The sequence below is a fragment of the Danio aesculapii genome, chromosome 5 (genome assembly GCF_903798145.1).
Source record: "Danio aesculapii chromosome 5, fDanAes4.1, whole genome shotgun sequence".
NCBI lineage: Eukaryota > Metazoa > Chordata > Actinopteri > Cypriniformes > Danionidae > Danio > Danio aesculapii.
In genome coordinates this window covers 12,819,173-12,842,254 of record NC_079439.1, presented here as the reverse complement: position 1 = coordinate 12,842,254, position 23,082 = coordinate 12,819,173, and the positions used below count along the sequence as shown (strand labels likewise).

At 36.0% G+C, this 23,082-nt stretch overlaps 1 protein-coding gene across 3 annotated transcripts in view; it reads left to right on the top strand.

Moving 5' to 3' along the window:
- Window positions 1–23,082, top strand: part of ksr2 (kinase suppressor of ras 2) — a 248,940-nt gene that overhangs the window by 171,570 nt on the left and 54,288 nt on the right. For 2 of the 3 annotated variants that reach the window (XM_056457390.1, XM_056457387.1), the window contains exons 9-16: window positions 197–282; window positions 3,224–3,253; window positions 4,564–4,673; window positions 10,688–10,856; window positions 11,748–11,789; window positions 14,230–14,296; window positions 20,100–20,148; window positions 22,196–22,563. In XM_056457390.1, the coding sequence (XP_056313365.1) occupies window positions 197–282; window positions 3,224–3,253; window positions 4,564–4,673; window positions 10,688–10,856; window positions 11,748–11,789; window positions 14,230–14,296; window positions 20,100–20,148; window positions 22,196–22,563 (921 nt within the window). The remainder of the gene's footprint in view (window positions 1–196; window positions 283–3,223; window positions 3,254–4,563; window positions 4,674–10,687; window positions 10,857–11,747; window positions 11,790–14,229; window positions 14,297–20,099; window positions 20,149–22,195; window positions 22,564–23,082) is intronic. The other variant, XM_056457388.1, reaches the window with a different exon arrangement.

Here is a 23,082-nt window from a genome sequence, read left to right as displayed (position 1 = left end):
GAATAAATTACCTGCCTAATAGTTTCCACTCTACCACCCTTGACTGTGGCATCTTGTTACTAAGATACTTGCTGGCTTTTGACACCCTCAAAATAATGGCTGCATATTTAAGCTGCTTGTTTTTGAATATTCATTGATTTCACTTTCATGAGAGAAAACGAATAAACATTTCTGTCATGCTTGCTTTTTTTGTCAGATTGAAGTGCCACAACAAATGCACCAAAGAAGCGCCTCCCTGTCATTTACTCATATACCATAGAGGAGGTAGGGAACCATTCAGAGGTATTGAAACTTTTATCTTTTCTTTACTTTTTTCAATCAATATATGTTTAAAGTACCACACAAGGCATGCCATTTGTCATGATCACCATCAATCTAGCATTTGCAGATCGCTGGAGAACTACCACTTTAATGAAATACAGCTCCCATCGTGCACTTCACTCACACACCTGGCCCAGATTCCCAGATTGCAAACACATACAGTAGTAGTGAAGGACAAAGCGAAGCTTTGTGAAACACTGAAACAGTCGAAGCAAATGTGATGAAGCTTCGAAACATCTCTACAGCGACACCTAGCGGTCATTTTTATGTATTGCTCTGGAACAGCTTAAGCAAAGAAACAGTTAAGCAAACTTGGGTATTAAACTCCACGTTGTAGAGCTGAGGTTTCACGTGATTTAGTGAAGCAGTGAAAATTCCTGACTAGCATGCAGGATAATGGGTTCGAATCCAGACTGATGCAGCTATAGATGTTGTTTTTTAAATGCTCTGTTCTTGTAACATGTTTTGTTTTAACATTGGTCTGACATCCGAATGAACACTTTGTGAATAAATATGTTGTTTTGGTCATACAAATGTAACATTATTAAAATACATCAAGTCATAATTTCAGAGTATTTGTACAAGTCAGGATTTGAACTTGGGACATTTGCAGCACAGTCCACTAGGCTACATGAATTAGATTTTTTTTTTCTGACTCTGTCAGTTAAACTGTCTCGAAATGCTTCTGAAATGACTGATGCTTTGAATCGTCAGATGACCTGGTGTTTTGAAACACTTTAATCACTTCACCTGGAATGCGTTTCCCAAAAAACGACATAACTCATAGCTGAAATATCATAGTACGATGCATAGTTTGGGAAAAGAACGATGTAGTGATGAGTGTTTGCCAAAACCATAGTTGCTTTGTTGCAGATCCATTGTTTGAACCGCGTTAGTTATAACATAAAATGTCCATAATGATGCTCGGGGTGGTAACAACTTCTTTAGAGGAAAAAACCCATAATTTTTTTGTGCAAATTATTTTGTTTTACACGCACACGCATTAAAAAAATAATATTAGTTTTGTTAAAAACATGCACTAGTTTTACATATCAAATGAAATAAATGAAAAAGGCACATATAGGGCCTATGTTTCATTTACAAATATTATTGAGAATATTCCATATTCTATTCTAAAGCATAAACTAGCTAGCACGTATTTTAATGTCATAAAAAATCATATAAATCATTAATGGTTGTAATTTACAGTAGGCTATTGATTAAGAAATGTAAAAAATCCTACTTAATAATAATAATAATAATAATAGTAATTATTATTATTATTATTAATATTATTATTATTAATATTACTATTAATACAATATTTAATTTTTACTATTAATATTGTTTATTTATTTTTATTTGTTTTATTTATTGTAAAAGTCTACTTTTACAATCTGACACGTTTTTGGCTACATTTCTTAATGAATAACCTTCTATAAATTAAAACCATTAACGTTTATATATTTTTGTTTTCACAATCTTTGGAGACGTAACATATATTCCGCTTTTAAACAATAGGTCACCTATAGCTTTCATTATGAGCCACGACTGTGTTCAAAATGGCATTTATTGTTTTCAAAGTGCACTACAAAGGGAACGCAATTGTCAATATGAAGATTGCTAAAACTGAACTGTAAAAAATATTTGAAAGCAAATTACACCAAGAGATGAATTTAATGCTTTTTTTAATGCGTTCCAAGTTTATATATTGGTACGTTCGAAAGGAATAGGGCATAGGGGGATAACTAGGAATAGAACACAGCCAGGAACTATGCTTCTAACTACAGCTCTACAGGTGTAGTTACAAGTTTGCGATGCAGTTTGTGAATGTTCGTTGGAACGATGAATTAGGGAAACGGCACGATGGAACTTTTGACCTTAGTTAGCTAACGATGGTTTTCGTAAACGCACCCCTGAGTGTTTTGGATTCGGTGCAGTGTTTCTAAACGTTGTGCTTCGGGATCTCAACACTGTATCAGTTCCATGTCAGCCATCCCTGCACATTAGCTGCGTCCTAAATCGCATACTTCCATACTATATAGTACACTAAAAACAGTATGCGAGACGAGTAGTATGTCCTAATTCATAGAATTTGAAAAACAGTATGCGAGAAGTACCCGGATAACCTACTACTTTCAGCGAGATTCTGTAGTGCGCATCGGATGGATGCTACGCTATCCCATGAAGCACCGTGAGAGAAGTCATGAAGTCATGAGAAAGTCATGCGGGTAGGTTATGTGACGATGACAAATTAGCAGATGTAGTATGTCCGAGTTACATTCATACCACTGACATTCATACTGTATAGAATGTACTTTTCTAACGATCGAGTAGTATATTTACATTTAAATGCAGTAAATTTAACTCATCTACTGAGTAGCAGACGATTTTGGATGCAGCCAGTCTTGGTTACTGTAAGTCCTGAACAGCTTCAGCTGTATGTGTTTGCAATCAGGGGGAATCTGGGCCATGTGTCTAAGTGAAGTGCATGATGGGATCTGTAGTTCATTAAAGTGGCATATTTGTAGTTTTCCAGCGATCTGCAAATGCTTAATCGCTGGTGATCATGACACCATTAAATATGAGTTAAATCTAATTTCAGAAACTGCAGTGTTTTTATAGTTTTCAGCTTTGTAATGCCTTTATATTCAATTTATTTAACATTTAATTGCAGACGTTTACGAAAATTGGTTTACGAATGCATGAATGCATGTAATTGGAAGAATTGTGGAACTATTCAAAAGACTGGCATTGTTATAGCTTCACATTCCTTTTGTGTTAATGTGCTAAATGATTTGTCCTGTTCTCTGTCAAGCATTATGAATCTCCTTCAGTCTTAGTTTCGCTTTCTCTTTTTTCTGTTTTCACCGCTTTGTTTACCTCGTTTGTGATATCACAGATCAAGGAACGTCGCAAGGTAAGGAAGAAGGTTTGTTGCTCCTTAAACATTATTTTCTGTTTTATACCTTACATTTTGTATTTGGGGAGGATTGTAATATTGTATTAACATTTTTGGGGTGGCACGGTGATTCAGTGGTTAGCACTGTCACCTCGCAGCAAGAAGGTCACTGGTTCGAGTCCCAGCTGGGCCAGTTGGCGTTTCTGTGTGGAGTTCTCCCCGTGGGTTTTCTCCGGGTGTTCCAGTTTCCCTCACAGTCCAAAGACTTGCGCTATAGGTGAATTGGGTAAACAAAATTGGCTGTAGTGTATGAGTGTGTGTGTGTGTGTGTGTGTGTGTGTGTGTGTGAGAGAGAGAGAGAATGTGAGTGTGTGGGTGTTTCCCAGTACTGGGTTGCAGCTGGAAGGGCATCCACTGCGGAAAACATTTGCTGCAATAGTTGGTGGTTCATTCCGCTGTGGCGACCCCTGATAAATAAGGGACTAAGGCGAAGAAAAATGAATGAATGAAATATTAGATTCTTATTTTATTTAGGTTGGGTGCCGACTGAAGCATTTTTGCACTGCAGAAAGGAAAGCACAGGTCTGAATATGCTCTTAAGATAAGAGTCTACATTTATCTGATCAAATACTAGTTGAAAACAGCAATATTCATTCATTCATTTTCTTTTCGGCTTAGTCCCTTTATTAATCAGGGGTGACCACAGCCAACATATTCAGCATATGTTTTACTCAGCGGATGCCCTTACAGCCACAACCCAAAACTGGGTACACTCTCACATTCACACACATACACTACAGCCAATTTAGTTTAAGTTCACCTCTAGCGCATGTCATTGGACTGGGGGGGAAACCAGAGCACCCGGAGGAAACCCACGCCAACACAGTAAAAACATACAAACTCCACACAAAAATGCCAACTGACCCAACTGGGGCTTGAACCAGCAACCTTCTTGCTGTGAGGCGATCGTGCTACCCACTGCGCCATCATATAACAAATCACTGATGCATATTGTTGTATATTTATACTGTGGTATCTCAGTATAACAATGTATATTACACCCCTAATTACTAGATTCTTGCTTTCAATCTTGAACTGATCTATATATAAATTGATCTATATATATATAGTTTTCTATGCTGGAAAAAAACAACTATATTTGATATGCCCTGCTGTTGAATTTCCATACATGTCATACATGTGCTACTTCTCACATATACTGTACATAATACATGGTTTAGTGGCTCCTCCATTAAAATGTGACAAGACTTTTCTGAGTTGTCCTGTTTCCGTGACAACTGGCTCCCGTTACCGTGGATACTCTGCTGTTTCTCTCTCAGCCCGTCAGCTGGTCAGGACCGAGTCGGTGCCGTGTGACATCAACAACCCCCTCAGGTACTCAGACCTGCACATCAGCCAGACGCTCCCCAAGACCAACAAAATCAACAAGGTAAGATGAGTTACACAGAGCAAACACACCTCAGCCCGGTTACACTGTCAACATTATTACAATCGGGCAGATTGGTGCTGCAGGTCCTTCCTGTGTGCTTTTGCTTTTTATGGAAATAACTTGGCATGCATGCGAAGTCCAAACAACATTTCTCTCTTTTTTTTTGGCACACACTTTTTTGTTTATTGGTAAACACGCAGGGCCAGGAAGGTTACTTTTAAAATGGATTTAACTACAGATTGCAAAACACATGCTGTATAAAGAAATTAATAATGTTTTTGTGAATGTGGACCACAAAACCAGTCATAAATGTAACATTCTTTGGAAATTGATGATGCATTATCTGAAAGCTGAAAACATGAAATAAGATTTCCATTAATATATGGTTTTTTATTAAGATTGGACAATATTTGGCTAAGAAACGATTATTTGAAAATCTGAAATCTAAGGGTTTAAATAAAATCGCCTTTAAAATTGTTATTATGAACCCTGTTTTGTAATGCTCGTCTATGCAGGAGTCAGCAACCTAAAAAGGACACACACAACTCAAAGTCAATTCTCTATTTATTTCGAGACAGAATGCATTTTTTTCCCGAAGAAAACTATAATGGAAACAGAAAAATATATAATTAAGTTAACGACAATTTTTACTCAATCAAAAATAATAAAAGAAACAAACAAGGCATTTCTGTGTGGAGTTTGGTGTTCTCCCCATGTTGGTGTGGGTTTCCGGGTGCTCCGGTTTCCCCGACAGTCCAAACATATGCGATATAGGTGAATTGAATAAGCTAAATCGGCCATAGTGTATGTGTGTGAATGCAGGAGTGCATAGGTGTTTCCCAGTGTTGGGTTGCTGCATAAAACATGTGCTGGATAAGTTAGCGATTTATTCCGCTGTGGCGACCCCTGATTAATAAAGCGACTAAGCTGAAAAGAAAATGAATGAAACAAACATGACATAATACAGATTAACACAGACTGGGAACAAACGGCAACAACACCCAACATGGCTCCTCAGCTTGCGACAGAGCAAAACAGGAGGATCACCCAGAAACGCTGTGGAAACAAAGAGCCACACGAAGCACATTCCGCATCCGCTTATAAAGCTGACCATGCGAAATTATCTCCAGGTGCAAGGCAGAGTTAGTCTCAAAGTAAAAGAAATACCAATAATATCAAGGAAACATTGTTTCCAAACAACAACAACAACGCAATAATAATAACAGTAACAACAACAACAACAACAACAACAATAATAATAATAATAATAATAATAATAATAATAATAATAATAAACAAATAAATAAATAAATGAATAAATAAATAAATTAATAAATAAATACTGGACCGAAACATTGTCCAAATGTCCTTAGCATTCCATATTGGTAATCAAGAATTCAGTTTCAATATATTTATAGTTTTAATTTACTAAATATCTTCATGGAACATGATCATTACACAAGCAAAGAGAGTGATCCAGGAGGCTATAGGGATGGCTGACGTGAAACTGATGTTTCGACACAAAGTCAAAACAAGGAAAACGCTTCGTTGTGTACTAAAACAAGAACAGCAAAGTTTGTGTGTGTGCTGTTTATAAGGTCCATATGATAAGTCCATCATGAGCTTCCAGCTCTGTGTGTGTGATCAAAGGTGAACAGGAACAGGTGCGAGTGAGGTGCATGACAGGATCTGTAGTTCATATGGTGACAGCATTGTAGTCCGAGTGAAAGTGATTGTTTATCAAGCCTGGATCACTGGTCATCTTGATAATTTGTTTGTTTAAGTTCAGACCATGTAAATTGTTTGCTACAACGTACCCTAAAAAAATTTTGTAAATCCAATTACTAATTTTTTTTCAATTCACACAATGCACTTTTGAATATTGTGAAAAATATACCCATGCAACGTCGTGGTCCAGTGTCACATGTTTTTTAGCTTACTCAGGTTTAGTAACTAAATATTTTTGACTTCTGTGATGTACTATGTAACACAAATGAATGGCATTCCAAGCTTCAAAAATGAATCCAAACACCAAACATTACATAAAAGAAGCAAAAACAACTGGTACAGTTCTTGAAGTTATACAATAGATTAGAACGGACCAAACTTTAAGTGATTAAGTGATTTAAGTGATTACTGATAATTCTCTCTATGGAGTAACGAATAGCACAAATTAATCACTAAGTCAAAACTGACAAGAATTGGACAGCACAAATGAATCGTTGAGTCAAAACTGAAAGGAATTGAACTTCACAAATGAATCGCTGAGTCGAAACTGACAGGAATTGAACGACACAAATGAATCACTGGGTCAAAACTGACAAGAATTGAATGTCACAAATGAATCGCTGGGACAAAACTGACAGGAATTGAATAGCACAAATGAATCGCTGGGTCAAAGCTGACAGGAATTGAACAGCACAAATGAATCGCTGCAATATGCAAACAAATAGCTAGTCATACACAGGCAGGGTTTACATACGAGTATGCAATCTGCCACTTCATTAAAATGGTGTGTGCTGGTGAGGGGGCTCACAACAGGAAAGAAATTATTACTTCTAAAGTATACTTTTTCATATAAAAAGCTTAATAACAGTCTAAGTGGAGCTCGGAGAACGGTACAAAATCATTAAAAAGGCAGTTCATGACCCCTTTGTAATACAATTTTTTGCAGACCAAGACCAAACAACCTTCCTGTACCTTTTTAGCTTTACTTGTAGCTTTTGTCTTGCCATGCAAATCAGTTTATTTCAGACCAAGATCAAACAATCTTCTTAAATTTTTTATTGTTTATTAGCATGGAGGCATGGTGTGATTAGTGCGACATTTTTTAGACAACATGTCAAGTCTACATTTAATAATGTGTCTGAAGATGTGTGTGTTCAGTTCTGTTGTGCATCTTTTAAATGCAAGAACACGTACTCTCTCTCTCTCTCTCTCTCTCTCTCTCTCTCTCTCTCTCTCTTTCTCTCACTCTCTGTGGCATTAATGCTGCTAAAACTTCCGTGTGAACTGAAGTGACTTCATTCAGCCACTAAAAGTCCTCTCATGACCAGTTGGTTAAAAGTAACTGGGTAGCTTTTTAAAAAAAGGGCCGTTATGCTATTAAAAAAGTGTAGTTGTTGGCATTGATGTTTTATTTAACAACATTTTACAGAACATGGAACCTTTTCATTTTAAATCTTTATACTTTGACGCTATATTTTATTAATTTTAAATATAATAGAGTTAGCTGTGATAGCTTATATTCTTAGATCAGGGGTGTCCAAACTTTGCCCTGGAGGGCCGGTGTCTTGCATATTTTAGTTCTAGCCTCAATTAAACACACCTGAGCCAGCTAATCAAGCTCTTTCTAGCTATACTAGAAACTTCCTGGCCGGCGTGTTGAAGGAAGTTAAAGCCAAACTATGCAGTACACCGGCCCTCCAGGACCGAGTTTGGACCCCCCTGTCTTAGATGGTTGAAAAAAAAGTGTTATTTCATTTACCAAACATATCTGTTACAGTGAATGATGTTGAAAGCCATATTTTGACATTAAAGCAAAATAAAAACATTAATTTAGAAACATTACTTGCGATAAGTGTTTTATATGTACTGTATAATAGTGTGAAAAAGTGTTTGCCCCCTTACTGGCAATAAGGATAACACAAGTAAACACATCATGCAGTTTATGGAAGCTTATAGAGAATATATTAGCTAAATTTGTACAAGTTGTACAGAAAACGCTTATTAGATATGGAGTACATATCATCGTAATATCAAGACACACACGCATTCATTGCTGTTCATCACAGTTTATTTGAAAAAGATAAGAGTCCTCAGAACACTCTCCCAGCAAACACATTTACAAGGTACATACGGTCATGGAAAACCATGGAATTTTGACATGGCATTTTCCAGGCCTGAAAAAGTTTTGGAAAAACAGAAAAACCCACAAAGTTTTGGAAAAGTCATGGAAATTAGTTTAACAAATATCTGTATTGAATTAGGGCTGCGCGATATTGGAAAAGTCTGACATTACCATATTTTGTATCTCTGTGATATATTGCGATGTGAAAACAATTTCACCAGATGATTTAACAGGTTTATTTGGATTGATTGGGGGGATTTTGTAGAAGAGTAAATCTCGAATAATATATAACAAATAAATTACAAGGGTAGATAAATAAAATATAGTAAATATAAAAGTGAATTATAGTTTTCAGGTATTCACTATTCAGGTACAGATATTGAATAATCATCACTGCATAGTCGTCATTGTATATTATTTAATCTTTATTAAAGTTACAAAAAATTTCTTGTGGCTGGATGTTTTAAAATGTGAAATATTGAAACATTCACACAGTCACAGGCCTTAAAGGGACAGTTCACTCAAAGATTAAAATGTACTCACTATTTACTCACCCTCCACTTGTTTCAATACAATAGGAGTTATTCAATCATATTCTTTTGCTTTCATTTTTTTTTTAAAAAAGTGAAGGGTGTAATGAAAATGGTTAGTAATTTTTGGGTGAACTATCTCTTTAAAAATGCATGCAGATGATAAACATTTACTCCATTATGATTGAACTTTTTGTTTAAACTATATGCCCAACATTGCATACCCTGCAATGTGACTAATGCGGATGCACACATTGCGATATCAATGCTGAAACGATACATTGTGCAGCCCTAACTTCAATATAGGTTAGTTGTCTTTACTTACTTTCTGTCCTTGGCCAAAAACTTGCTCCCACATTGTTAGTGCTGTGTAAGCATTATCAAAATCAGTTTTACATACATAAAAAAAAAAAGTAAACAAATTAGATAGTTGCGTGTTCTTTGATATGCTGTAATAAATTTGAAAATCATTGTTTTTTTTATTATTTACCATGTATATGTAGATATTACATGAAACATTACGTCATGAAAATGTACTTGAAAGTTCTGGAAAAATCTTGGAAAAGTCATGGAATGTTAGTAGTAAAAATGACCTATTGTTTTCTATGTAACTTATGGTCAAAAACGGCATCTTTGTAGTAAAAAGCAGGACAATATCACAGCTTACAGTGTTACAAATAAAATGAGACCACGAACTGAATAAAAAGTCAAAGTTACAGTTACTAAAATCTAAACAAAGCAGTCGAGGGTTTTGACGTTCTGCATATGCATATCTGTAAGCTACTTTTAGCCAGTAGCTTACTTTCTAGCTTAACTGATTGGGAATTTAGCCAATGGGTGCATGATCTTTCGAAATATGGTGACGTTTATTCATCTATTGGGCATGTTGTTGTTTTATTGGTTCCCCGGTTCAGTGTCGGTCAACCATAACGTGACGCGATGCGACACAAAAATAAAAGAAACTGCTTTTATTCTAGCCGAAATTAAACAAATAAGACTTTCTCCAGAAGAAAAAATATTATTGGAAATACTGTGAAAGATTTCTTGCTCTGTTAAACATAATTTAGGAAATATTTGAAAAAGAAAAAGACTATTAACATGAGGGCGAATAATTTGTAATAACTTAATTTCACATTATTTTTTCTTCAAAATCCCCTCAATCTCACGAGCATTTTAGCCTAGGTTTTGCGTTCGATTCTCAGGGAAAGCAAGAACTGATAAATAAACGCAATGTAAGTCGCTTCAGATAAAAGCATCTGCCGAATGCATAAATGTTGTGACACTACGCCAGAAATAGCATTCAAAAGCCATTTACGCACTGCCATTCCATTGTGTCATGTCTTTTTTTATTTCCTGTTGTCTTATCAAATAAATGCGGCGCTCGTGATGTTCTCTGACAGCACTGCTGGCTGTTGATGCCTTCCTCTTTCTAATATGAAGTCGGGCAGCTTTTCAAACGTAGCCCGGCTGTCCAGTTTTCAGCCCATGGGACATCGGCTCTGCTTTTTGATTAATCTTTAACCGAGCGTGAGAATGCAGTTGGGTTTACTGATGTCTGACCGCGTCTGTAATGAGCAGGGAGCGAGGAGTGTTTTCTTATGCGATTTCAAAAAATGCCCTTCTCTCTGTTTCAGGACCACATTCCTGTGCCGTATCAACCGGACTCCAGCAGTAACCCTTCGTCCACCACCTCGTCCACCCCGTCATCTCCTGCTCCTCCTCTGCCGCCCAGCGCCACTCCTCCATCTCCTCTCCATCCTTCACCACAGAGCGCCAGGCAGCAGAAACAGTCCAACCTGACAGGTGCCAGCTCAAAAACATACACCTAATATCATACCTGAGTCCTGAAAGAATTATTAGCCCCCATGAATTATTGGCCCCCCTGTTTATTTTTTTCCCCAATTTCTGTTTAACAGAGAGCAGATTTGCTCAATACATTTATAAACATAAAAGTTTTAATAACTGATTTATTTTATCTTTGTCATGATGACAGTAAATAATATTTGACTAGATATTTTTAAAGACACTTCTATACAGCTTAAAGTGTATAAGGGACCCCCCTGTTGGGAACCGCTGATTTAACTAATCCAGATACAGATCCTTTCTCAGTGATGATCATTGCATATCCACCCCACATTTCAACCTGACTTCAGTGCACTTGTAGAATTCTGTCACCGAACATAAAAAATATAAATGATTGATGGAATGAAGGAGTAAATAAATAAATAAAAATTAACTAGGTGAAGCAGCCAAACAAACAACCCTGTGGCTTTTATATGAAGTTGATATTGTGATTCTGGTCTTTAAAATAGTTTTTAAAATAATAATAAAACAAAATGATAATGTGAATCTTCTCTCCGTTAAATAGAAATTGGGGGGAAAAAATATACAGGGGGCTAATAATTCAGTAGGGTTAATAATTCTGACTTTTCTTGCTTATGAGTTCATGTCAGAAGCTCCACAGCTGAATTTTGAACTAATTGCTGTCTATTCAGGCCATGTAAATTCCAGATTTAAATTAGCAAAGGATTCACAGTTTTCAAAACTCCTAAAACTCTCCCTTTTGCATTCCTGTTTGCGATAAACTGGAGATTTTTTTGTTTTCTCGCAGAGCAATAACACCGACCAATAATCTTGTGGGCTTTGTTGAATTTGATTGAATTCTCACTGCTTCTCTCCTGTGCCTCCTTTCAGCATCTCATTTCTACAAATACAAGCAGCAGTTCATCTTCCCCGGTAAGTGTGTCATAATTGGTCATTACCCCTACCCATAATGCAACGCGACATACCTTTTTTGATGTCTTTTTTTTTTCTTCGAGGCGCAACAAAAACCCGCTCTTTGGTCTCCTTCTTGTAGTCTCTTAACCAAGCAATGCTGTACGCTCTAATGATGGCTCTTTTAAAAGCGAGGTCTGACAAATAAAGGCTGATAAGTGGCTGTATGCTGTGGGAGGCACTCGGCTCGCTGCAGGATTTTGATGATGAGCTTCTGGAGGGAGGAAAGGCGATGTGTTGGTAGCTTGATAGTGTAGAATCAAAGGCCGCTAATGCCAATTTCGCTGGCTTATTCCAGGGGAGAGGTGAACCGGGGGAGCGGCTGCGATCACAGTTTGTTTTTGAAAGGAAATTGTTTCTTATAAGAGAACCAATTTGGGTTTTGTCTTTACTAACAGTAGTGTGTCATAAAAATATATGAATACACTCAAAGAAATTGCATTTGTTGTTTGTTCTAACTAGTTACTGTATTTAAAATGAGTTGAAACAACACAATTCTTGAGGTGTTTTTGGGACAACTTAATTGTTTTATGTTCAATCTAATTAAATTTGTAAACACTACTAATTTAACTTCATTCCTTTATGTTGTCCAAACACAAATCGATTATGTGGCACTCATAATTGTTTTCTGTGCACACACACACACAAAAATACTGGATTCCACACAATTCCTTCATGCTGTCCCAATACAAATTGATTAAGTTAACTCAATTGTTTTTTTTTACATTCAAGTAGACTGAACATAAAACAATTACTTTGTCCCAAAAACATCTAAAAAAATTGTGTTGTTTCAGCTCATTTTAAATAAGTAGTTTAAACAAACAGCAAACGTCATTTTTTTTAGTGTATATTCATTAATGGTTGCTGGTAGTACTTGATGTTTAATGTGTATTTATGCTTTTGAATCATTGGGATTGGGATGCTGATATCAGCTAGACATTATCAGCTAGACATTTAACTCTGCTTTTAAATAGGCTCTAATTAAGATTTTATTTTTGTTTGAAACAAAGGACTCTATTTTAATGATCTAGGTGCAAAGTCTAAAGCACAGGGCGCAAAAGCTAAAGACATGCATTAGCCTACATAATTAATGTTGTTTGTTAAACGCAAAGATTTGTTTCAAAACTATTTCTAAATTCAGTTATAATTTCCAGCAAATGAAAAAATTAACAATAATAACAAAAATGTGGTCAAAAACATGTATACAAAAAAATGTATAAATATATACGTTTACAAAAACTAAATAAATATCAAATATATAAATATATAGGTACAATGTAAAAAAATATATAAATATGTTCATTTATGGTTGCCTGGTAGTACTTGATTTAAGGGTTTAATGGGTATTTATGCTTTTGAGTCATGTTTCGGGATGCCTTTATCTACTAGCCACTTTTGAATAGACTTTTGTTTTTTTTTTAAACAAAGTTGTAAATAATATGTTGTGAAATATTAATAATATGCTTATTTTAGACCAACCCAGACTGTATTATTATTGAATGTAAAAATCTAGTCACTTTGTTTAACATCGTTGTTGGAAAATGAAACGAATACAAATTAGTCTGCATTTATTTATTTATTTATTTATTTATTTATTTTTATTTATTTATTTATTTATTTATTTATTCATTCATAAATAGAATCTGGCAATATTTATAAACAGGGTCTGTGGCATTCAGAAAATTTTCATATTTATTTTATAATTTAAATGTTTAATAAAACTTTTCAACATTTCACATTATTCCAAAAAAATGATAACTGTTATGAATAACATATATTTTCATTTGTTAGTATTGAAAATAGGGGTTATTCTATCAAATAATGACTTTTTAACTTATGAGATTAAAACATTAGTATTCTGTTGTCTAAAACTGAATATAAACATCTCTGGAAAAAAACATGGCAACTTTTATTTGTTTTTTTATGCCAAAAAAGTCTAAATGACAACATAGTTAGGTGGTAGAATAAAACGTGACTATAGTTTTTTCCCTATATGATACCAATCACCAATGTGATTTTCCTGTATGATAACAATGTTGTCTTTTTATGAGAATGAGGCTTGAGCAAAGATTTGCCGCTCAAAAAACAATTATTATAAAAGCAATAAAATACTTACCTATATTTGTGAAAAGCTTAATTCTAAATGTGAATGCCTTTACTCCTTTAAAACTGTTGAAGGGTAGTTTCAGTCTTCAGATGTTTGTGCAGTAAACACATCCAAAGCGCTTCCTGCTGTTGCATTGTAAATCGAAGACTTAATTGTTGTTGTTCTCAGCGGTGCTCCAGCAGGATTCTACCAATTTAGATCTCTGCTAGTCTATTAAAAACAGCCTTTTACGAATGATGTCATTTCTCTCTCCTATCTGCCTTGTCATTTACCTTTTGACTCCTCTTTTTGTAGATGTGGCCCCTGAGGTTCCCACCAGGGCCCCTCAAGTCATACTGCACCCTGTTCTGTCTGAGCCTGGGTAAGTGTGTGTTTGTTTCATAGGTGTATCTGAGTTTGTTTATTTGACATTTTAGTACACATTTCCATGTGATGACATCAGTCTGCCAGTGTAGAGTTTTATAAATCACAGCTCTCTGAGATCTGGAACTAAAGCATGAACGCACACAAAATGATAAGGGTGATTAAATATCTTAGTAATAATTCACATTAAGATTGCATTAGTCACTAAAGATTTAGTTTCTCCAATGTTACCAAAGCAGCATGTATGTATTTGTGTGTAAATAAATGTTTATGCGTGGTTAGTGAAGAACTACAATTTTGAAGTCACTGAAACAAGGCTGTGAAACACACAGAGAACATTTGTTCACAAGACTTTTAAGAACTGGATCTTATAGCCTAGTGTTTTTGCTTCAAAATGATGTGGAAAATCATCTTGTTTACTTGTTCAAAGAAAACAATATAATGAATAAAAAAATTTCTAAGTCACTTTTTGAGTGAAAATGGTCTATGCGAGAAGGCGTGAACTATCATTACTAATGCAGTGATTCACACCTGAGAAGACAAAGACCTGCATAATGAGCCATCAAACAGGTAGAGTATGTGACGAAGAGGGAAGAGTTTCAAGAAAGAATCTGAGGAAAAAATAAGTTTATAAATGTTTTTTTTTGTAGTTTATTTAAAATATATTTAACTATCAGACAAAATAACTCGAGATACACTTGTGAGAGTCAGTACACTGTGTAAAACTATGTAAACTATATAAATGTACATATAGCAAATCTACTGATAAAGTTACTTATAAATATACTTATAAAAACATTTTACATATAACTTAAAGGGCACCTATGGTAAAAAAATCTACTTTTCAAACTGTTTGGACATCCATATGTGCATGTATGGTGTATAGACTGTCATATTGGGGTGATATAAACACACCCAGAGCTTTTTTTTTTCAATTTAACAACATAAAAAACGGTGGACCAATTGGAGCGGTTTTCAAACCGACCGCAACTTTACGTAGGAGAGCGGTCCCCCCGCCCACCAATATTGATTGACAGGCGCGTCATCATATCCTCAGTTTGTTGATTCACGTCCGCCATTTTCAGCGTGAGTCGAAGCGATATCACTAAAGGAACACCCTAGCTCTATTTTTAGATGCAAGGCTCATTGGGCTCAACACAAGATTAATATTCTCCACATTATCGCTCTAATCAGAATTATTGGTTGTATCTTTAGGTAGGTTTGCAAACATGTGTACTTCTCATTGAGTCTACCTTATACTTCAGCCGTTTGCATTTCTCGCGATCCCAGAAGCTCCCTGTGATCTTAACTAGCATGCGTTTTAGAATTCTAAACATCGGTTTCTATCAGGGTACACTCAAGTCGACGGCTGGGCGCCGCGGACCGCTGCAGAAACCTATGTTTAGAATTCAAAAATGCGTAGCGCGACGATTCGGGACACTTCATGTTTCTGCCACGCCACAGAGAGTGTCTGCTGTGCCGTGTCGCGGCTTCGAGTGGCGCATCCGGTGCCTCAGTCAAAGTTAATTCAGTATGTGTGGTTATTAGTTTCTGTGTACAAGCTCGGCACTTGAAACTAGCACACAGTTGGCTGTAAAACTGTACAAAGACACAAAAGATTTTGTACTCTCTGCTTGGTCTGTGTCAGAGTCGTACATGTACAACTGAATGGTGATCCTCTCACTCCAGCTTTTTCTCTGTCTGCCTGCCAGACTCTGTTGCAAACGCAGAGCGGGTGAGCTCATGGCCCCGCCCCCTTGTTACGTTGGCGGGAAGCCGAAACTAATTTACATGTGAAGCAACACACCCATAAATCAGCGAACTGTGGACACGCCCCCAACATGACACTTTTTAACACATTATAATAAAAAAAATCTGAATTGTGTTTTAAACTGAACCTAAACTGGCACACTCAGAAGAACCATAATATTAATATTAAATCATAAAAAAGAGGTAAACTATGTTCCCTTTAATGCAGAGTAACACAAACAGCACACAGAAGTATATACACAGTTACGCACAAGGCATGCACTGTGGGTCATGCCGATCACTCGACACAGAAGTATAAACCAACCTTTAAGGTACTATGAGGTACACATTTTTGTTTTTTGAATATTAATATGTACCTTTAAGGACCTGTTAGGAACCAAAATGGACCGTTTAAAAAGGTCCATCCCCAGTGACAGATTTTGTACCTTTATTTCTGAGAATGAATTATAGATGTCATTGTGTTCAATATAAGCATAATTAATTCTGAGTAGTTCTAGAGAGGAGTTCTTTTTTTAAGTGAACTTATAATAACTCTTATCGTTTTGTAATATTTTAATAACGAGCAATATTTTGTGGCAGTCTTTTATAAAATTTTGTTAAAATGTAGTTAAATAAATAGTATTTTTATGATTTGTTCAAACTAGTTTAGGTCTATTCAAGTTCTTTTACTTCTGTGGTTCAGTTCATTTGGTCTGGACCAAAGGCAACAAGTCATACATTACCGTTTTTTGCAGTGTTTGACTGTTCTGCATTTCTAAACTAACCATAACTAACCAGTGGGCAACTTGATGTCAAAATAACATCAAAAAGCACATTAAAAAGGCAAATTGATTTGATGTCAATTAACTACCTTGATGTCAAAATGACAACAAATTGACATCTAACATTGATTTTCAGGACTGCCCTGTAATCGATTTCTGACATGTTTTTTTGATGCCAATGTTAGATGTCAGTTTGACGTCATATCAAGGTAGTTTACACACATTGTAGGGATGCAAATCCAGTGTCAATTTGTGATTAAAGCTTTCAGATGAATTAAACATTTCTTAAATTATAATATTTATTGTGGTGGTACTTTCACGGTCAAAAGGGCATCAATGTGTGGATGTCTAATGGACGTTAAGGTTTTGACATCAAATCAATTGGCATTTTGATGTTTTTTTGATGTCATTTTGACATCTAGGTGCCTGCTGGGTAGTCAACTATTATAACTGGAATGTGTACAAAATTGTGTATTGCTCTCTATTTGTGTGCACCTTCATTTGAAATAAAGCCTTAATGGGCCCTATCATACACCCGGCACAATACAGCACAAGATGTGAATGGTGTGATTTGTTGCTATTTTTTGACCAGCACAACTCTAATTTTTTAGTTTGCGTTTTGGTTTAAATAGAAAATCCAGTCGTGCCACTTTGTGGACTAAAAAGGTGTGTTAAGGCGCATTGTTTATAGACCGCGCCAACTAAAGGCTGGTCTAAAGTCTAACACAGAGTGTGTTAGTTATGCGCCTATGCGGGTGCAAACACTTACACATTGCTTAATACACACAGGATGTACAGCAATACACAAATATCTTTACATATGAAAAAAATTAAAGGATTAAAATGTTATAATTATTTTCTCCATAAATATAAAAACCACTATCTTCATGCTATCTTCATCTCGGGGGGACTTTTTCAGTTTATTCACGACAATTTGCATTTGATTAATGTTATTATTATTAGCAATGTTATTTAAATGCATATTTATATTTGTTTTAATAAAAACAAGTTTAGATTTGTCCATCTGGTGGGTTTTGGAGACGTATACATCACCATATGATTCATAAGAATAGGATATAACTCAGCGTTATTATTGTTCATTTATTCGTTTGCTGGAAATTAGAACTGAATTTAGAAATAGTTTTGAAACAAATCTTTGCACTTAACAAATGAAATTAAATATGTAGGCTAATGGATGTCTTCAGTGGAGGGAGTTTCCACCGTTTTCTTCACGAAAGTAATGTAGTAAAGTAAAGGGTAAAAGTAAAGAGGCCGAATGGAGGAGACTCCTTCTTTATGATCGTGCTGCAGATGGTCTGTTTCACTGTTATCTCACTAGTGAAGCGTTCAGTTTTTCCACTTATAAAGTCCGCCATGTAAATAGCAAATGCACCATGGAGCGACTCAACTGACTCTTAAAAGGAATGGTGGATGAGACACTGGTTGGTTTAATAGACGTCATGCCCAAACACACCCATAGCTCATCAAGAGAATAAGCACAACCCTGTTAGACCATGCACCACTGCGCAAACTGGATTTTTCCATCCTTAAAATAGCAAAAGTGGATTCAGACACTCCCTTAATTTTTGCACCATACGCTTTAGACTTGTTAAAATAGAGCTCAATATGTGAGCGATCCCTCAGAGCTACAGCAAGAGTTTGTCAGACAACAAAGCTTTGGTTGCAAAATGGTTGCATAGCTGACTCCACCCCAAGGGAACACAAGCATTTCTGTTCCATCAATGTCTGATTTTAGCACACATGTGGTTTTGTTTACAATTTATTACTTTAAGTTTATTTAATCGATGTGTTGTGACAACATGAAGGAATTGCATGAAACCCAGCATTTTCTACAGTGTAGATGCCTGTTACATTTCAGCATTGGGATCCCTTATACAAGTATAAGTCTTAAAAAATAAAAATAAATAAATAAATGATGTAGAAATTTAGCTCATGTTAAACTGTATGCATTATTAGTAATAAAATGAATCAATTAACAATAGAAATTAAATTTAAAGCTAAAATTGTGCATAAAACAAAATAATCTAATTACTTCTGGTTATATTTAAGGTTTTATAGCGGTCTCTAAAGCTTAATCAGCTTCTATTCATTCTGAATGCAAAAAAATAAAAATACCAATAGCGTAATATGCAAATGATGTACCGTCATGATGCTTTGATGCCTTTTTTGGATAGAGGTCAAACCCTGTACAATCTATTTGTGCCACTTATAAAGACATGCCAAGACCATTTAGCATTGTTTATTAATACACAAAAGTGTCTGAAATGTCATGTTCAGTCCTATACTGTGTGTGTGTGTGTGTGTGTGTGTGTGTGTCTGTGTACGTATTTAGAGCGATGCCCAGTGAAAGGCCACAGACATGTCAGACAGTTTCGCCACGGCTTGTGTCTATTTATGGCAGACATGAGCATTTTAGATTACAGAATTATTAGAGCAAAAATATTTGCGGTGCAAAAGCTGATGTGACTGAAGACAAGTCACACACATACACACGCACTTTAGCCAAACAAAGAGCAGGGCTTGAGTTTACGCTACACTGATGATGTCATCCGTATCCATGGATGTCTTAAACCTTGAATCTCAAAAGTGTACATCTTTGAGAGCAGCGTATTATTATGTATTGTGGGGTATCATAATGCCACTGTAATGACACCGAGGCAGAGTGCAGTTGTTTATATATGCGTAAATGGACTGACAGATCTTCCGGCACTGTCCTGCCATATTTTTCAACCCAAACTAGGGTCAAAGGCGCAATAACAAATGCATTTCTTAACACGGAAGGCAAGTCAACCAAGTTGAACGAGGCCTTGAAATTGATGTATTTTTAGACACTGAATCTCTTTTGATGTTTACATGCTTCAGTCATTACTGTACTCGCTTCTGAGGTCATGAAGTATTATTCTGTGCTTCCTTCTAAGATACTTTGTAATTTAATTGGGACGGTTTTGGCCAAAATATTTTTCTGTGTTGTTTGTGTGATTATCACTTGGCAATATGTGAGATTGCATTATTTTTAGGATTATAACTGAAAGCTGCTCACTGAGCTTTGCAGACGAGAGCTTGGATGAACAAGCTAAAAAAATAAAGATGAAGAAGCAGATTTTTAGGGGGTTGATCCTCTTAGATGGCGTAGAGTAAACAGTGGATTTAATTAGATTATAGGTCTTTGGAAATGAAACATGGCTTTCCTCTGCTCAGGTAAATGACCCTGCCTGTGCAAACACATTTTCTGTGTCTCTCTTCACACAGACCCAAAGGAAGTCCCTTGCTGCAAATTGAAGTCGAACCAACATCTGATGTGAGTCAGTCTGTCTGTCTGTCTGTCTGTCTGTCTGTCTGTCTGTCTGTCTGTCTGTCTGTCTGTCTGTCTGTCTGTCTGTCTGTCTGTCTAATAATCAATTAAATAATTCAAATAATCTATTGTTTTATTTATTCATTTGTCTATTCATCCATTGTTATGCTCGTCATTCTGACATTCGTTCGTTCTGTCGGTTTATTCATCAGTTAATTCATGTATCCATCTATTGTTCAGTCTGTTATTCCATTATATCCATCCATCCATTTCTTCTCGCTTTATCCACCTATCTGTTGTTCTGTCTGTTCATCTTTAATCCATCCATTCATCTGTATTTCTGTCCATCCATTAATCCATCCATCTATCCGTTCATCTATTTAGTCATTCATTCATCTATTCATGTCATTCTGACATCTTTTCATTCTGTCAATCCATAAATTCTTCCATCCATCCATTTCTTTTCTCTTTATCTCCCTATCTGTTCTGTTCTGTTCCGTCTGTCCATCTTCAAATCCTTTTATTTGTAATTCTGTCTTTTCACCATCCATCCATCCATGCATCCATCCATCCATCCATCCATCCATCCATCCATCCATCCATACATTTATTTTCTGTTTATCTGCCTGTCTGTTGTTCTGTCCATTTGTATCCATTGTTCTGTCAATTCATCAATCTATCCACCCATCCATTGCATATTTAACCACATATCCATAGATCATTCTCATTTGCTCTCTGTCTGTCAGTCTTTCATCCATCCATCCAATTGTTTTCACTTTATCTGCCTATCTGTTGTTCTGTCTGTCCATCTTCTATCCCATCGATTCATCTGTAATTCTGTCAATCCATTTATCCATCCATCCATCCATCCATCCATCCATCATCCATCCATCAATTCATCCATTCATTTCTTTTCGCTTTTGTCTCCCCATCTGTTCTGTTCTGTCTGTCCATCTTCAAATTTTATTTGTAATTCTGTCTTTTCACCATTCATCAATCCATCCATCCATATATCCATCCATCAATCCATCCATCCACCCATCCATACATTTCTTTTCTCTTTATCTGCCTGTCTGTTGTTCTGTGTCCATTTGTATCCATCCATCCATTGTTCTGTCGATTCATCAATCTATCCATCCATCCATTGTACTTATTAAATATTTATTCACATATCCATAGTTCATTCTCTTTTGCTCTCTATCTGTCATTCTTTTATCCATCTATCCAATTGTTTTCACTTTATCTGCCTATCTGTTGTTCTGTCTGTCCATCCATTCCGTTTATCCATCCATCCATCCATCCATCAATTCATCCATTCATTTCTTTTCTCTTTATCTGCCTGTCTGTTGTTCTGTGTCCATTTGTATCCATCCATCCATTGTTCTGTCGATTCATCAATCTATCTATCCATCCATTGTACCTATTACGGATTTATCCATGTATACATTGATCATTCTCTTTTGCTCTCTATCTGTCAGTCTTTCGTCCATCCATCCATCCATCCATCCATCCATCCATCCATCCATCCATCCATCCATCCATCCATCCATCCATCCATCCATCCATCCATCCAATTGTTTTCATTTTATCTGCCTATCTGTTGTTCTGACTGTCCATCTTCTATCCCATCTATTCATCTGTAATTCTGTCCATCCATCCATCCCTCCCTCTCTCACTCCATTGATCCATCTATTTCTCCATTTATCTATCGATGTAATTCTGACATTCTTTCATTATGTCGCTCTCCATAAATTCTTCAATCCATCCATCCATCCATCCATCCATCCATCCATCCATCCATCCATCTATCCATCTCTTGTCTCTTTATCTGCATGTCTTTTGTTTTATCTGTTCATCTTACATCCATCCATCCATCCATCCATCAATCAACTGAACCTATTATGTATGTATCCTTTTATCTATTGATGGTTCTCTGTGGCTTTCGGTTAGTCTTCCATCCATCCATCCATCCATCCTTTCATTGTATTTATCCATCCACTCTTTGTTCTTGTGTTTTCTGTTCTAATTATCATTGTTTTTTTTTTTCAATCAGAATGAGGAAGGCAACGATGAAGCTGAAGGTTCTGCAGATGAGTTTGAGGAGATGAATCTCTCTCTCCTGTCCGCACGAAACTTCCCACGCAAGGCCAGCCAGACCAGCATCTTCCTGCAGGAGTGGGACATTCCCATGGAGCAGCTGGAGATCGGAGAGCTGATCGGCAAAGGCCGGTTTGGACAGGTCTACCACGGACGCTGGCATGGAGAAGTGGCCATACGCCTCATTGACATCGAAAGAGACAATGAAGAACAACTGAAAGCCTTTAAAAGAGAGGTGATGGCGTACAGGAACACCCGACATGAAAACGTGGTCCTCTTTATGGGCGCATGCATGAGACCCCCTCATCTGGCCATCATCACCAGGTAAGCCTATTAATGCAAATTCCCTTATCTAATAAACGACCAAATAGGATGTTTGTGCAAGCAGCTTAGTACAACCTGTAGTTCCGTTTAAAAGTTATGCAACCTTTAGCAGACAGTCCAACTCCAATTCATCATATAACTTTAAACCACGGAAGATCTGATTCCTTTATCTTATTTTTAATACAGTAACATAAACGTCAGGTTTAATATTAGGCATTTCTTTCAAGTTTATTATTATTATTATTATTATTATTATTATTATTATTATTATTATTATTATTATTATTATTATTATTATTATTATTTAAAAACAGAAAATACAGTATGAACAATGTACAATACAGACCTTCTTACAATACAGGCAATAACAATCAATTATTAAAAATAAACAATAATTAAATAATTAAATAAATACAATAATAAATACATATAATACAGACATACATCATAGATAAATATTGTCATATATTTAGAAAAGCTGACGCAGCACACCTGTGTATATACTACTCAAAACTGTTC